The following is a 15117-nucleotide window of genomic DNA, read 5'->3' as shown; positions in this document are numbered from 1 at the left end:
CCACCGCGTGCGGAGAATCGACCTCGGAGTCAACCCCACCTCACACCTCCTACCGACCGACCCGACCTTGAAGTCGCGACAACACCGCCAAGATGTCTTTAACAAACTGCCGTTTCTATGAGGAGAAGTACCCGGAGATCGATAGCTTCGTCATGGTCAATGTCAAGCAGGTTTGTGACTCGAATAGCGGCGGTCGCGCGGAGCTAGATGCTCACATGGGAAATGCCAGATCGCCGAGATGGGTGCTTACGTCAAGCTCCTCGAGTACGACAACATTGACGGCATGATTCTGCTGTCCGAACTTTCCCGGAGACGTATCCGATCTATCCAGAAGCTCATCAGAGTCGGGCGCAACGAAGTCGTCGTCGTGCTCCGTGTCGACAAGGAGAAGGGTATGTCGCCGCACGTGCTCCAGCTAGGGAGGGCGACGCTGACACTCGATGACAGGCTACATCGATCTCTCAAAACGACGAGTCTCGCCTGAGGACATGGTCAAGTGCGAGGAGCGATACAACAAGAGCAAGACTGTCCACCTGATCATGCGACACGTCGCCGAGAAGACGCAGACCCCGATCGAGACGCTTTACGAGACGATTGCCTGGCCGCTGAACCGAAAATACGGCCACGCCATTGATGCTTTCAAGCTGTCCATCACGTAGGTTTCCTTGCGACTTTGGACTGCCAGGCGGCTGACATTTGTTGCAGCAACCCCGAGGTCTGGAATGACATTACCTTCCCCAGCCAGCCCGTGTCGGACGAGCTGAAGCTGTACATCAGCAAGCGCCTCACGCCCCAGAAGACCAAGGTCCGTGCCGACATCGAGGTCACCTGCTTCGGCTACGAGGGCATCGACGCCGTCAAGACTGCGCTGCGCACTGCCGAGGCGGGCAACAGCACGGCCGAGGCCGAGAGCTCGGGCACGGAGGTCAAGGTCAAGCTTGTCTCTCCTCCTCTTTATGTCCTCACCAGCTCCTGCCTGGATAAGAACCTGGGCATTACCCGGCTACAGGAGGCCATCACGGATATCAAGAAGAGCATCGAGGGTGCCGGCGGACACCTGGTGGTCAAGATGGAGCCCAAGGCCGTGACGGAGAGCGACGACGCCGAGCTTCAGGCTCTGATGGAGAAGAGGGAGCGCGAGAACGCCGAGGTCAGCGGCGACGAGAGCATGAGCGAGAGCGACGACAACATTCCCGAGACTGTCTAAGGGCCCGACGAGGCACATGTTCGGTTTTATCGGGTCCAAGGTTGCACCACAGCCTGAGGACACAAACTGCAAAGTGGGATTGGCATTGGCTGGGGAGTCTTGCAGAGTCGCTGGTCGGGTCAAGTAGAGGGCCAAGAGCTCGCGGACGGGGCAGCCACCCCTTGTAGCTATCAGACTAGCTTGCGACGTCACATATCGGCGTTGGAGGACGATACAAAAAATGCATCACGTACGTCACAGTTATCAATTTTTTAGGCCTGTGCTCGTGAATCCCATCACCGTTTCTACGGAGTTGCTGTGGTACGATCCGAGTCCACCGCTTCGAGTGGCTAACTTAGTAGGTAGAGATACAGCGCCTCTGAACTCAGGGCATATCAGCTCCAGCTCCAATCGGCAGGCAGCTCCAGGCAGTCGACGGCCCCACCACGCTCCCTCCCGCAGCAGCATGAAATCTGCAAGGGTCCCGTCCGCGCAGTGCAGCTAACAAATCTGACCTCATTGACACTTTCTCTCACTCACACCAGGAGCTCCCACAGCTCAGCTCAGTCGACTCGATCCACGCGGCGCGCAACACACGCGCCCGCCCAGTCCCAGACGCCGCCATGGTGGCCACAGGCTCGCTCTGGGCGCGACTGAGGAGCGGGGCCGCCGGGCAGACGGGCAGCCGGCCGAGCACGGCGCGGACGGCGGCGCTGCAGCTGCTCGGCTTCGTGACGTGGATCCCCGTCATCGCGTGGTTCAACCTGCACGTCGCGGAGCTGACGCTCGTCGACGGGCCGTCCATGTACCCGTTCATGAACGAGGACCGGGACTCGACGCTGCGGAGGGACGTGATCCTCAACTACAAGTGGGCGCCGCAGGAGGGGCTGGAGCGCGGCATGATTGTGACGCTGAGGTGAGTTGGGATGCTTGCCTTCCTGCCTGCCTGCTTGCTACGATCAACTACAGCCTGTGGCTTTTAGGTCAAGGGCGCGCGGCGGCTGATCAAGTATCATAGGAGTCCGATGCATCCCGAGACGGTGGCGGTCAAGAGGGTCGTGGCCGTCGAGGGCGACGTGGTGCGCACCAAGGCGCCGTACCCGGTCCCGACGGTGAGGATACCGCAGGGCCACGTGTGGGTCGAGGGCGACGGCCCGCCGGGCTCGAGCCTCGACAGCAACACGTACGGGCCCGTGTCGAAGCGGCTCCTCACGGGGAGGGTCACGCACATTGTGTACCCGTTCCGCAAGTTTGGGCCCGTGAGGTGGTGGGAGCACGAGAGGCGGCCGCTGGTGGAGTGATGGACTGGCTGCCCGCGGCCACTGTAACGATTCTGTAACAACATTGAGGGCGAGAGCGAGAGCGATGGATATACACCAGTGGACAGACGGGGCCACCATGGACAGTCAGAGCGACGCGCCCCAGGGCCAAGATTACCTACTCAACCGGACACGACCGACTCCTGTGCCATCATAGGGACGAGAACCGCGCCGGGGGTAACCACATGGCCGCAAGCTAAAAGGCGGCTCCGCCAGATAGCAAGGGAACGGGTGTCCGGTTGCTTCAGCCAAACTCCGAGAGCAGGCGGAGTGGATGGAAGCCGCGAGAGACTGCACCATACTGGAAAACATCTTGGACGCATGTCGTACGAACAGAAGTCAACTTGGATACCGAAAGCTCTGTGTCGAATGCCCAAACGCTGCGTTGAAGGCTAGTAGCAAGGGCTCGACCGACCACCGACTTGCTGGATAGAGTCATTCAAGCAATCCCAACTCAATACCCTCCCCTTCTCCGTTGATACCTCACTCCATCCCACAATCTCCGTGCTCGGCTACTCGGAGAACATCTTCTATCCGACATGTCAAGACAATACTTCATTCTGCTCTTCCTGCGCGACGTGTACGCTATTTGCAGCGCCAGTTCGCGGCCACCTTGACGTCGCCCACGCCATTCCATTTCGCCATTTTCGGATACGGGCACAGCGGCCGCTGCTGCAAAACCCCAGAGCTCGGGACGTACGGCGAAGTCCAGGTCGTGGCGACAATCTCCTCGGGCGCCCGTCCCTTCTCCGTCCAGTCCATCAGAGCAAGGAGTGCATCGTGCCTCGCGTCCTTGAACCCCGGCACCGACCATGCGTCCGTACCGAGAACCGAAGCCTGCGACCACGCTGCAAAGTACCACGGCGCGTTGACGACAGTCCCCAGGCAGTGCAGCATGCCTGGAACGAGGAACAGGCGGAAGAAGTCGCCAATGCCAGGGCCCATGGCCTGCAGGGTGCGGTTGTAGTACAGCTCAGAGCCTTTGGTGGGCACGAGTCCGTCGGCGACGCCATGGTACATGAGGACTTTGCCGCCGCGCTTCTTGAAAGCGGATATGTCGTACTGCGCCGCAGTGGCACGGGAAACATCGTGCTTCTCGGCGAACTGGACGGCGCTGTCGTTGAAGCTCTGCCACGGCCAGTCTGGGTCGTTGTACAAAAAGTACCGCTGGTAGCCGACACCAAAGGGCGTCGGCGCCGTGCCGCCCAGCACCGTATACCACTGAAACTCAGAACTCAAGGTCATACCTGTGTATAGGAATTCTCCGGTACGCGAGAGCCAGTCCCCATAGATCTTCTTGACCGTCTCAATCTGGGTATTTGAGAAGCACGCCGACGGACTCAGAGCAGACCCAGCGCCACACCGGAGCTTGCCAAAGTCGAAGTTGCACAGCTGAGGAGCGCTCACAATCCCGTCCAGAACACCGTCGGCCTTGTCGCACTGTCGGATCACTTCCTGCCCGATAACTGGGAATTGCATATAGTTGATGAAGCCCGGTGAGTCCGTGGGCAGGTCAAATATTCCCAATTGAGTCACGTAGTTGTTAAGATGATCCGTCTCCCAGGCAGCCGCGCCGATAAGCGCCCCGTCGAAGCTGTCCGGCGAGATCTGCACCTCCTTGAGCCCCTGACGACCTCCCGTCGAGCACCCGCTGAAGTAGGAATACTTGATAGGGCGGGCATAGTACGCCTTTGTGATGGCCTTTCCGTGTTGGACAGCGCCGTGTATGCTGCGCCAACCCCAGTCGATGCGCTTCTCCGGGGCATTGAGACCCCAAGCGAGATCTGTGGTAGTCGAGCTGTGGCCTGTATCGGTTGATGCGGTGGCAAAGCCGTAATGGGCGCCTGCAGCCTACGAGACACGACGAAAAAAGGTTATTCCGCACGTCCTTGAACATGGCCGAGGCGAGGGAGGGAGAAAGCCGGGCCAGGACTCACCATGTCCATCCAATTGATCCCACCGCCGAAGCCCCCATTTCCAACTGCCAGGAACCGCTCATTCCAATTGTCCGGGAGGAAGACCCCCACTCGGTAGGAAGACGTAGGGGAGCTGACGACCTTGAAGGTCAGCGCGCAGGAGCCTGGCAGGTTCGTGGGATTGGTTGGGTATGCAAGGTTGGCGGCGCCCTCGCCGTAGGTGCTGCCCGCGGGGAGAGAGTCGACTCGCTCGAGAGTTACGCCCTTTGGCAACTTGCATTTGAGGAACTGGGCATTGCAGCGTTGGGAGCGAAGGTCAGCGCCGGAAGGGCGAGTTGCGCCAGCCACTGTTGCCAGGATGAAGGCCGCCTGGACGAAGACGAGCAGGACCAATCTCATCTTGACCACGTATACCATCAACTATTGAGAGGCAAGTGTTGTATGGGTAGCGAAAAGGGGGGCGGACTTATACAGCACGCAAATAATCAGTCTGCAATCGACAAGCTACACAACTGCCCAGAGGATGATACCCGAACCAGCATCTTCATGGCGAAATGTCCAGTCCAGTGGGTCTCACCAAGATTTATTTATACCTGTTCTAGGACTTGACAACCCTCCAGAGCATGTCGCGTATCCCTGCCTCCATGGCAATCGCGGGGTAGCTCATGTTTTCCGACTTCATGGTCAGCAATTGCCCGGCTTCATGGTCGCAAGTGCCAGCCATGCCAGGCTGCATCTGCATATCAGTAGTTGTCAACAGACGAACCATGCCCATGTCCGAGAGTGCGGGGGAAGCGCTCACGAAGTCTGGGGAAAGCGGACGGCTTAAGCCCGAAGAGGGTGTAAGTCAAAGGAGCCGGGATGGCGGGAATCATGAACGGTTCAATCGGGGGCCTCCACTCCCACGCGGCGGCATCCACTAGTCGGTCCCGGCGACGCTAGCACTTCGTCTTCCGGTGGAAGCCCGACATCCGGCTTCATGGCTGCGTTGATTAGCTTCATGAAGTCCGTTCCGCGGTCTGATACGTCTGCCATCATGATGTGCACCTTCGTCTCCCGCCTCCGATGAAGCTTGAATGCAAGTCTCTGCCCTACCAGACCCCGCCATCGCCGGACCGGTTTCTGTTCTAGGTCGGATACCGGACAAGCCTGGGGGGTTACACCTGAACTGACCGCGAATCAGTGCCGCCTGATGATCTCCGCCGGAGACAACATGCTTGCTGGCGCGGCCCCGGATTTGGATTTCCGAGCGTGCATACGCCACACACGTTAGCTGCGATGATCCCAGCGGTTGTTGGCCTGCATCGGAGAGTTCGATGTCCTCATGCGATACGACACTGGCATGGGCACCCTGCAAAAGAACTCCGTCTTCGCAAGTGACTCGGATTTCATGGTCCAAATGCGCGCAATTCATCCTCAATAGCGCCCCCTCGTCCCGCCTCGAAAGGGTCCGCTGTCGATAATTTCACCATCACTGATGAGCAATCAAGCTTTTCCGCTCAGTGCTCACCGAGGGAAAGACCACCCGTATAATACACCGACCTTTCTGCCCCTCCACTGTCCGGCTCCGGCACCGGCACTTGACAAGCTCACCCTCACCTTGGCAAGCTCCCCCTCGCGACCCTTGCGAACATCAAATATCTTGTGCTCCTCTTCAGCATCACGCGGCACCGTCGTCATGACAAGGCAAACAGTTCCGGTTCACCACACGCCGCTTTGGAACGCACGGCCGATGGAACTCATGGAGGCTTACCGAAGCACCTCGCGCGCATACAGCCGGCGTTCAAGCACCGCTGAAAGCGAAAGCGACTGCCCTCGCCATCAATACACGAGCAGCTCATGTGGAAGCCACCCCGATGACAGCTCACAAGATGGCTTCAGCGAGTTCTACCATGTTCAAGACGTCGCTGAAACCTGCCAACCCGAAACGAAGTCTGGACCTGGCGCGTCTAGATGCCATAGCTTGAATCTATTTGAGAATGTGGCTGTCAATGACATCTCCGACTACATCTGGCTTATTGATTATCTCGGTATGACGGACCAGGAGAGAGTGTTATTAGACTGCTATCTCCACGAGCAGCAAATCCCTGGCCACTCGAACGAGAAGCGGTACACCGAAATGTTGTCTGCTTCAACACCTACCCATGAGGTCTTATCTGAGCACGAGATACACGAGCTTTCGCAATGGATGTGGAGCACCTGGGACGATACCATAACACCGCCATATCTTGTATGAATGGGGCGTTGAGAAGATGGGATCGTTGCCCGGGAATATTGCCCAAGCCGTGGCATGTTATCGCAGAGCGCGGAACATATCATGCCACAGAGTGGCACAGACATTACATAGTTCCTTTTCCCCACCCCCAGTGGTTCAATGGGTCGTCAGGCATGAGATTAAACATGACTATAATCAGGTTGTCAGCCACACGAATATTTCGCAACATCATACACGGCGTGCGTGAAGCTTACATTGACCGAAGCTGCCGAGGGCCTCATCCAGTGGCAAGCCCAGCGGCTCAGTCTCACAACCGTCGGCGCTTCCAAGATTACTGAACCCTGAGTACTGCACGTCTAATTCGTCCCCCAAGTTTCTCATGCCGATGTCTTCCTGGCTCAAGGAAGCAGTCCTGTCGAGGCTCGATGGCGTCAGCAGACTTGGTATAAATGTCTCCTTGTTAGCCTCTGCATTCTCCTCGGGACCAGATTGGCTCAGATACGACTGCCTGGACGGCTGAACTCTGTCCTCAGGCGCGCTGGTCATGTGTGAGTGGTCAGGAGAATGTCGTGTGGAAGACGGTCTTTGATCTAACCATCTCCGCTCCTCTTTGAACGCCATGTCAACCTCCCGATGAAGGCTCAGCTTCAATAGATCGCTGAGCAGCCGCTCTGTATGTCGCGCAATCTGACTGTGCAGTCTAAGCTCCTTGGCCGCCTGAATGATCCGAAACACTCCTGCTTTGGCGTCTTGTGCCGTCTTACTGTTCGGGTGGCTGGTTGGGGGGATGCAGAGAATGACCCCTGCGGTGAACAGATGGATGAAGATAAAAGCCATGCAAAATTCGTTCTTAAAATCCAAAATTGGTATCTTGGATATCCGGAGTGCCGCCTTGACGGAGACATCGAATGACCTCGAGACTGTGTCCGTAAACCTCTTGGAAACGTCTTGGCAGTAGGCGGACGATAGCCTGTGCTCCAGTAGCGGCCGATGTGTAAGAATGATGGCGGCATCATAGGTGATCTGGAGCAGACACGCTTGCAGCTTGACACGGCGCAGGTCATGATTCTGGCTCTGATGGCTGTGAGAAGCCAACCTTTCTGTTGAGCAGTGTTGTGCAAAGTCACGGGACAGATTGTCACTACTCAGTAGCGGCGGAAGCGTTCTTCGCCATTCAGCGAGATGCCCTTCGATGTGATGTACGGCATCTATCAGGGACTGGAGCTCTTCGGCTGTGAGTGGATTGTGCAGCCTGAGAAGTCTGAATGTCGACAAAGTCTTCCTAATGATTTCGTATAGCTTGTACTTAAGCCAGTGAAATGTCAAGGCAGTCACGGTGCCGTCGCCAACGCCAACTCTGCCTTGGATCTGTGGCTCGGAGGAGAGATCGATGGCGGTGTCGTCCATTTCCGCGAGAGGTAGGAGATCCGAAAACGCTGAGTCGAGGGAGCCCGGTCGCCCGTAGATCTGGGAGGCGAAGGTGTCGGCCACGGTGAGGTGGTTCCAGCACCGTCGACGGATCTGCGTGGCTACGCGATCGTCTGTCTCCGAAGCGCAGTGCAGCGCCAGAGCGTACGAAGCTCGCACAGAGAGGCCAATAGTTGCCCAGGCCAGGCTTGGCGAGCCATGGAATATGTAGAATGCACCGAGAAGCAGGGTTACCTGAACCGTCTCGATACAGTTGTCGTCGAGGAGGTCCAGGAGATGAAGTCGCAACTCCGCTATCATTTGGTCCATTAGGCCTCGCGGGTCGGGCGAAATCGATGCGAGTAATTGTTGGCCATATGGCGATGTATCCTGCAGTGCGCATTTGAGACCGAGGGCAGCGACTGTCAGGGTGACGAGAACCTTGCTCATATCCTCCCGTCCCCACGACGCCATGGAGAGAATCTGTCGAGCTTGTTCCTCGAATGACGGCTTGTGAAATATCCAGATGAACCAGTGTAGTCTTTCGAAGTACACATCAATCAGCGCCTCTACCACTGGCGTGGCCGGCATTGCCATGGTCTGCAAGGTCCATGGCGGACTGCGCGGTGATCCCGGCTGCGACGCGTCGCCTGGAATAGCGGAGGTCTTTGAAGGCGCGCTGGTTCCCAAGTTCTTGTATATGTTCATAGCAAGTGAAATCGCAGATCTGTTGGCGCCGAATTGTTGGGCAGTTTCGGGAGACCCGCCTGCCGGCGCCATTGTCGCGAGGCCATCACCACTCGGTGCAGTGCGCTGCTCTTCAGGTCTCGAATTATTTGGAACAACCCTAGGGCGTCTTCTAGTCCTTGACAGAACTGACCCGTCGCCGCTTCCAGCGGTCTTGCGGGGGATGAGCCGGTCTCTGGGCGCCGACCTTGAGACAATTCGAGGTCGGCACTCGACGCCCGAGCGCACGCACATGATGCATGGCTTCGTGGCATCGCACTTTGCCCGCAGTCAGCTTTCATACGCCATTCTGAAATGTAAGTCAAGGCTCCTAACCTTGAGTTTCTGCTGACGACAGCGCGCGCACGCAGCCGAGACCCGGCTAGTAGACGGAGCGTGAGCTCTGGGGCGATCGAGTCCGTCCTGGCCAATGGCCTCCATGCTCACGGATCGGAAGTAACGAAATGGAGGAATGGCATTGAGCAGCCTGGAGCCGATCGGGGTTGCGGCGGAGGCGAACCAAGGTTCCGATGAACGGGAGATGCGGTGGAATGTTGAGGTGCAAGCCGGGGTGCCGTTGAAGTAGGTAGGTTGCGGTGGATGAAAGTGTGTTGTACTGCGCTTGCCAAAAACCAACGTCTTCCACCGGAAGCTGCTTGATTCGCCACGAGCAGGACGAGCAGGGGTAACTGAGAGATGGAAAGTGTTAGTTCACCCCGCGATTTGGCGACTCCAGGGTCAGAGACTTCCGTCTGCGGGGTACGACCTTTTTCTGGCCAGTTTCATTCTTTGGGCATGTACTCGTAATGTAATACTGTAATGGCTTCGCAGTAAGTGGCGTCGTGGGGGTTCCGGTGGATGCTTGGTCCTCGGTTCAACGAAAGCCAACCCCGCAAGCCACACGAGCCTAGGTGCCTCCACGGGTGGGTGACACTATTGGCGCGATGTCTTGGAGACTCGGACGGCAACAACTTGGCCGGCCGCAATTGCTCCGTGGCGGTCGCTTTCTTACCAATTAGCTTCACATTGGCAGGGAAATCGATCTCCCAACTGAGTAAACGGTCTGGTAGAGCGTGTTCGACGCTGGCCTGTCATCTTAAATCGTTGATGCTGATCACAGGCTAAACAAATGACTTCAATGGCAGTCATGGCTCCAGTGAGTTCTGAGACGCTGAAGTTGAAGTCGTACCAAATCTATTTCTAAGTTTAAGGAGCTGTGTAGAGGGAGGCCACAGCTCTCTCGGTATGGTACAAACAGCGGTGACATGCTCATAGTCTTGCCATGGGCTGCACTTGCACCGAAGTGGCCTTGTGCTGATCCCGCAGGAGCCTCCTCAATATCTTCCCGCTCGGACTTTTGGGTATCTCTGCAACAAACTCCACGCCACCCCGGAGCTGCTTATGCTTCGACTTGTGTTGCGCGACCCAGTCCAGAAGCTGTCGTTCAGCCGTTTCGAGGCTCACATTTGAGTCCCTACTCAGCACAACGAGAGCCTTGGGGACTTCTCCGGAACGGTCATTGGGTACCGGAATGACCGCGCAGTCTGCCACCAGCGGATGACCCAGTAAGTGTCCCTCCAGCTCTGCGGGTGCGACCTGGAAGCCCGAGACTTTGATCAGCTCCTTCACGCGGTCCACGATGAAGAGGTGAGCGTCTCCCGTCTCGGGATGCAGCCGGAACTCCCCCACGTCGCCACTTTTGAGCCAGCCGCCGCCAAAGGTTTCCCGAGTGGCCTTCTCGTTCTTGTAGTAGCCCATCGCAACATTGGGGCCTCGAACCCAGACCTCGCCCCTTGTATCGGTCTCTTCCACGTCATTCCCATCGGCATCGATCAGCCGGACTTCGAGCCCCGGAACGATGCACCCGCTGGAGCCGTCGTACACTTCTTTAGGGTGCTGGGAAATAACGGTCGAAGCCTCAGTCATACCGTAGCCTTGGCCCAAAAGCACGCCCGGGTAGCGTTGTCTTATCTGCGATGTGAGCTCCTCAGACAGAGGTGCGGCTCCGCAAAACATTCGCTTGACCGAAGGCATGTCGAAGAACGAGGCATCTCTAGTGTGGTTGCTTTGCTTGGTGAGAGCAATAAGTATGGGAGGAACCACGTATAGTAGACTCATTTGGAATCGCTTGACGGCCGATACCAAGTTCAGGAGCTCAAACTTGGCCATTGTGACGACTGTGTCGCCACGGAAAACTGGTAGATGAGTGGTCATAATGATCGAGTAGATGTGAGATTGCGGCAACACACCGAGGATGACGTCCTGGTGGGATGATGGCCGAAAGGAAGACTCAAGAAGAGTTACCTGGATAACATTGGCAATGATATTCCGATGGGAGATCATTACACCCTTGGGTGGGCCAGACGTGCCGGATGAATAGCAGAGGTATGCTGGCTGTCGTCGGGCGCGACCCTTTTGCCACTTCACGCGAGGAAGGGGAGGGAGACGGCGCCCAGCATCAATCAGGTCTTCAACGTTGAGAAGTCTCTGTGTCGTCCCCGTGATTGGTGTCGTGTCTCCCGGGACAGGAATCAAGAAAACCTTGGAATCAGGAATTCCAGCTTGTCTCGCGGCCTCAAGGGCCACCTCCAAGTGAGACGGGTCGGTGAACAGGCAGCGCGCTGCCGAATCCTTGAGCTGGTACGCCAGCTCTGATGCCCTGAAAGCCACATTGACCGGAGCGACAACACCGTTGAGACGATGGATGGCCCAGGCAAGGACAGGGGTATGGATCTATCAGTGAGGGCCTTGTCAGCATTATTCGTAACATGAAAAGTGAACAGCTTACATTGTTGACGGTGAACAGGCCAATTACGCGCCCCCAGTGATCTCCTGTCACGTCTTCGATTCCCAGTTGACTGGCAAGCCCTGCAGCAAGCCATTCGATGCGTTGTCGCGTCTCCTGAACGCCATGACCGCTCCCATCGGCAGAGTCAATGAAAGGCGGAGGTGAGTCTTGGCACTTTCGAGGGCGATGTCGGTCGTCAAAGAGAAAGTCGGCTAGAGAGAGGTCGTCCGGGATGTCGGCGTCTGTAAGGCGAGGCGCCCAGGCAGGGGGGTGGAAGCCCATCTTACAGGCTGTTGGACACGCAAGGGGCAAGATCAATGTTGCGAAACGCGAAACTGCTCAAAAACCGACTGGCCAAGACGAGATCAATATTGGGCTCAATACTCGTACGATGTTAACCGGTGCCCAACGCCCTCATATACGAAAGGTCGGGGTTCATCGGCGTGCCCAGTGCCAACTGCCAACTCCCTGCCGGTGGAACTAACATGACAGCAGCTTCCGGTGTCGGGTCTGGAGCCGTGCACCATGCAGCTTCCGATGGGGCAGGAACATTGTTCCCCGGATTATTCCCCAGAATTGACAACGTCCTTATTCCGCGGTCCGCGAATTATTTCCGTGTGAGATGAACGTGGCTGAAGCGCTAGGTGACTTGGCAGAGGGTCCCTCGGGCTTGGTGGCTTGACGATAAACGTGAACGATGCCGACGGCCAAACTTCCACCGGAAGTGGGGTTGACCACGATCCGGCAACCACTTTCTCGGCAACGAACGTCAATGATGTCTTGCCGAGTGCCAACTATATGACGGGACTTCCTCCCCACGGGGTAAATATGGGTATCCCCACGATCTGCGCATCGAATCCTACCAAGTACGCAGTCAATCACATCTTTCTCGCCAGCGTGGACCAAACACAATGGGCGAGCACGAGGCCGCCGAATCTGCCGTCATGACGCATGACGAGAAGCCAATTGCACGCAACGACGATGGCCTGCCGCCTGATGTTGCGGCGTTGATGCAGGAGTTTACTGGGGCCAAGTACAACAAGCTTATGCGCAAGTTGGATTTGCACCTGATCCCTATTGTGAGTTTTACACGCGACAAACATGGATTTTCTCCTTGCCATGGGAGCTGATATTTTGGTTATTTGTAGATCGCCCTGTTATACCTCCTTGCATACTTGGACCGGTAAGTCACCACGGACGCAGGATTGCACGGCAAAGCTGACCAGAGGCAACGTCAATAGTGGCAACATCGGAAACGCAAGACTGGCGGGACTGGAAAAGGACCTGAACATGAAGGGTGAACAGTACAACATTGCATTGACAATCTTTTTCGTTTCCTACATTGTCTTTGAGGTGCCGGCAAACATGGCCCTGAAGTATCTATCACCTCGGACGTGGAGTAAGTTCCTGAGTTCTCCCGTAACCATCCAGATGGGCTGAAACTGACCTCAATAGTTCCCTCCATTACCGTTTCGTGGGGTATTGTGATGACTCTCATGGGCATCGTGCACAACTATGAGGGTCTACTAGCAGCACGGTTCTTCCTTGGAGTCCCCGAGTCTGGCATTTTTCCCGCGGCGGCCTACTACATCACCATGTGGTACACCAGGCACGAGGCCATGTACAGAACGGCCTTGTTCTACGCCACAGCATCTCTCGCGTAAGTCAATTACCTTCCCTCTTGACCGCAAATACTAACGCCAACTTAGAGGCGCATTCTCCGGTCTTCTTGCCTATGCAATCACGCTGATGGACGGCATCGGCGGGCTCGCCGGTTGGCAATGGATCTTTATCCTCGAAGGCCTCCTCACTGTCTTGGCCGGAGTCCTTGCCTACTTTGCAATCTTCAACGGCCCAGACTCAGTAGCCTGGTTGACGGAAGAGGAGAAGCAGTACCTCAAGGTGAAGCTCGCCTATGATGGGAACAGATGGGGCAAGGGCACGCAGGAAGAGGGATCGAAGAGAAAGTACATCAAGGAGGCTTTCCTCGACTGGCAGGTGAGAATATTTCTTCCCCACTGATTCTCCAAATTCTCTAACGTTATTGTTGCCAGATCTATCTGAGCGTCGTCATCTACTTGGGCATTTCAGTCTCCACGTACGGACTCGTCTTTGGTCTTCCCACAATCATCTCAACACTTGTAAGTCCGTCCGATCCAGCAGGGACAGAACCTAGACATCTAATTTTCGGGGTCATTTAGGGATACTCGGCGAGGATTGCACAGCTCATGACCGTCCCACCTTACGTCGCGGCTTGCATCCTCACCATTGCCGTAGCGCACTTCTCGGACAAGCTCAAGAAGCGCGGCTACTTTATTGCAGGCTCCTTGGTCGTGTCAGTCATCGGCTTCATCATGGCGATCACGACATCTAATAACCCTGGACTGGCTGGAGTAACTTATGCTGGCTGCTTTCTCGCCTGCTGCGGCTTCTTCCCGGCGTTCCCGGGCGTGATATCGTGGCTTGCGAACAACCTCGCCGGCCCGTACAAGCGTGCCATCGGCATGTCTCTGCAAATTTGTGAGTCACCTTCTCATTGCATCATCTATGCTTGCAAAGAATGATCATGGGCTTGAAGCTAACGAGCATTCCCTGTCACAGCTCTCGGCAACACAGGAGGCCTCATTGGGTCCAACATCTACCTTGCCAGAGAGAAGCCGCACTACCGCCTGGGTTATGGAATTTCCATTGGCTTCATTGCGTGTGCCATCATCGCCACAGCTGTCATGTGGTTCACGCTCACCACCATCAACAGAAAGCGCGAGCGCTATGTCGAGGATAACGGCGGGGTGGACGGAGTGGTGGAGAAGCACGGGGATGTCACTCTCACTGAGATGGGAGACCGAAGCCCTCTATTCCACTACACTCTATAATACTACAGGATTTTGCGTTGTCGGTAACAACGGTATATTTAAGCTTGGTGCTGACGGCAGCGTAGTATTGTGCGTGAGATCGTCGCCTTTGGCTCGTGCTAGGGCTGATGCATGTGTCTGGTCGTTGTTCGTCCGTAAGCAAGCATGTAAGTTGCAGCGGCCGCATCAAGTAGACACTCGATCCGACGGGCGTCCTGCAGGCCAAGTGCCCGTCCAGCGCCCCAATTTTGACTCCCTCGGAGGCGAAAACGTCAGGTATCGGAAATATTGTTCGCACGGCCGCGGTCGTGCCAACCCCGTGATCGCTTGCCTGTGGTGCGAGCGAGTGAACTGCACGCATGCAAAGACGCCTTGGGATGCCACGGTGTCAGCCTGAGAATTGAGTGGTGTAATAGGCCTGGGCTGAGGGCCTAGACCACGGATTCAGCTGACGGTCGTTGGCGTCGCGACATCCGTACAATACCGCATCTACACACGTACATAAGCCCAAGAGCAACGGCTGCCGCTGTCTCACCGGAGGCTGCAGGAAAACGGCGGCGCAGATCCTCCTCTCGAGTCTGGAACACGCATGCATAGCGCCTCCACCACCACCGCAAGACTGGAATGTCCCGTCCTTCGTGATGCGTTGGGCCCCATCTGCTCTTCCTCCCTTCTCCCCCAACTCCACCTGATGAACACAAGAAATCG

At 56.6% G+C, this 15117-nt stretch overlaps 6 protein-coding genes across 6 annotated transcripts; 3 read left to right on the top strand and 3 right to left on the bottom strand.

Annotated features, from left to right (window-relative positions):
- Window positions 1-92: 92 nt before the first annotated feature.
- On the top strand, window positions 93-1207 carry PLICBS_003641 (uncharacterized protein; the record flags this gene model as incomplete). Its single annotated transcript, XM_018323403.2, has 4 exons — window positions 93-170; window positions 230-392; window positions 448-655; window positions 706-1207. 4 exons carry the CDS (start codon window positions 93-95, stop codon window positions 1205-1207), a joined length of 951 nt encoding a protein of 316 aa, XP_018178633.1.
- Window positions 1208-1809: 602 nt separating this feature from the next.
- PLICBS_003640 (uncharacterized protein) lies at window positions 1810-2487 on the top strand (the record flags this gene model as incomplete). The annotated part of the gene is made up of 2 exons (XM_065600261.1): window positions 1810-2102; window positions 2205-2487. 2 exons carry the CDS (start codon window positions 1810-1812, stop codon window positions 2485-2487), a joined length of 576 nt encoding a protein of 191 aa, XP_065456333.1.
- Window positions 2488-3090: 603 nt separating this feature from the next.
- PLICBS_003639 (CTP synthase ura7) lies at window positions 3091-4820 on the bottom strand (the record flags this gene model as incomplete). Its single annotated transcript, XM_018323401.2, has 2 exons — window positions 3091-4356; window positions 4443-4820. 2 exons carry the CDS (start codon window positions 4818-4820, stop codon window positions 3091-3093), a joined length of 1644 nt encoding a protein of 547 aa, XP_018178631.2.
- A 1940-nt stretch (window positions 4821-6760) lies between these two features.
- Window positions 6761-8823, bottom strand: PLICBS_003638 (uncharacterized protein; the record flags this gene model as incomplete). The annotated part of the gene is made up of 3 exons (XM_065600260.1): window positions 6761-6825; window positions 6891-7174; window positions 7232-8823. The coding sequence occupies 3 exons, from the start codon at window positions 8821-8823 to the stop codon at window positions 6761-6763; spliced, it is 1941 nt and encodes a 646-aa protein (XP_065456332.1).
- A 1215-nt stretch (window positions 8824-10038) lies between these two features.
- PLICBS_003637 (uncharacterized protein) lies at window positions 10039-11839 on the bottom strand (the record flags this gene model as incomplete). Its single annotated transcript, XM_065600259.1, has 2 exons — window positions 10039-11502; window positions 11558-11839. The coding sequence occupies 2 exons, from the start codon at window positions 11837-11839 to the stop codon at window positions 10039-10041; spliced, it is 1746 nt and encodes a 581-aa protein (XP_065456331.1).
- A 629-nt stretch (window positions 11840-12468) lies between these two features.
- On the top strand, window positions 12469-14430 carry PLICBS_003636 (uncharacterized protein; the record flags this gene model as incomplete). The annotated part of the gene is made up of 8 exons (XM_018323397.2): window positions 12469-12636; window positions 12706-12740; window positions 12799-12956; window positions 13013-13217; window positions 13267-13555; window positions 13612-13698; window positions 13759-14077; window positions 14159-14430. 8 exons carry the CDS (start codon window positions 12469-12471, stop codon window positions 14428-14430), a joined length of 1533 nt encoding a protein of 510 aa, XP_018178627.2.
- Between the last annotated feature and the right edge of the window lie 687 nt (window positions 14431-15117).

Source organism: Purpureocillium lilacinum (assembly GCF_023168085.1).
Source record: "Purpureocillium lilacinum CBS 284.36 DNA, scaffold_2, whole genome shotgun sequence".
Taxonomy (NCBI): Eukaryota; Fungi; Ascomycota; class Sordariomycetes; order Hypocreales; family Ophiocordycipitaceae; genus Purpureocillium; species Purpureocillium lilacinum.
The sequence above is the reverse complement of the archived record's forward strand: the minus strand, read 5'-3'. Positions and strand labels throughout refer to the sequence as shown.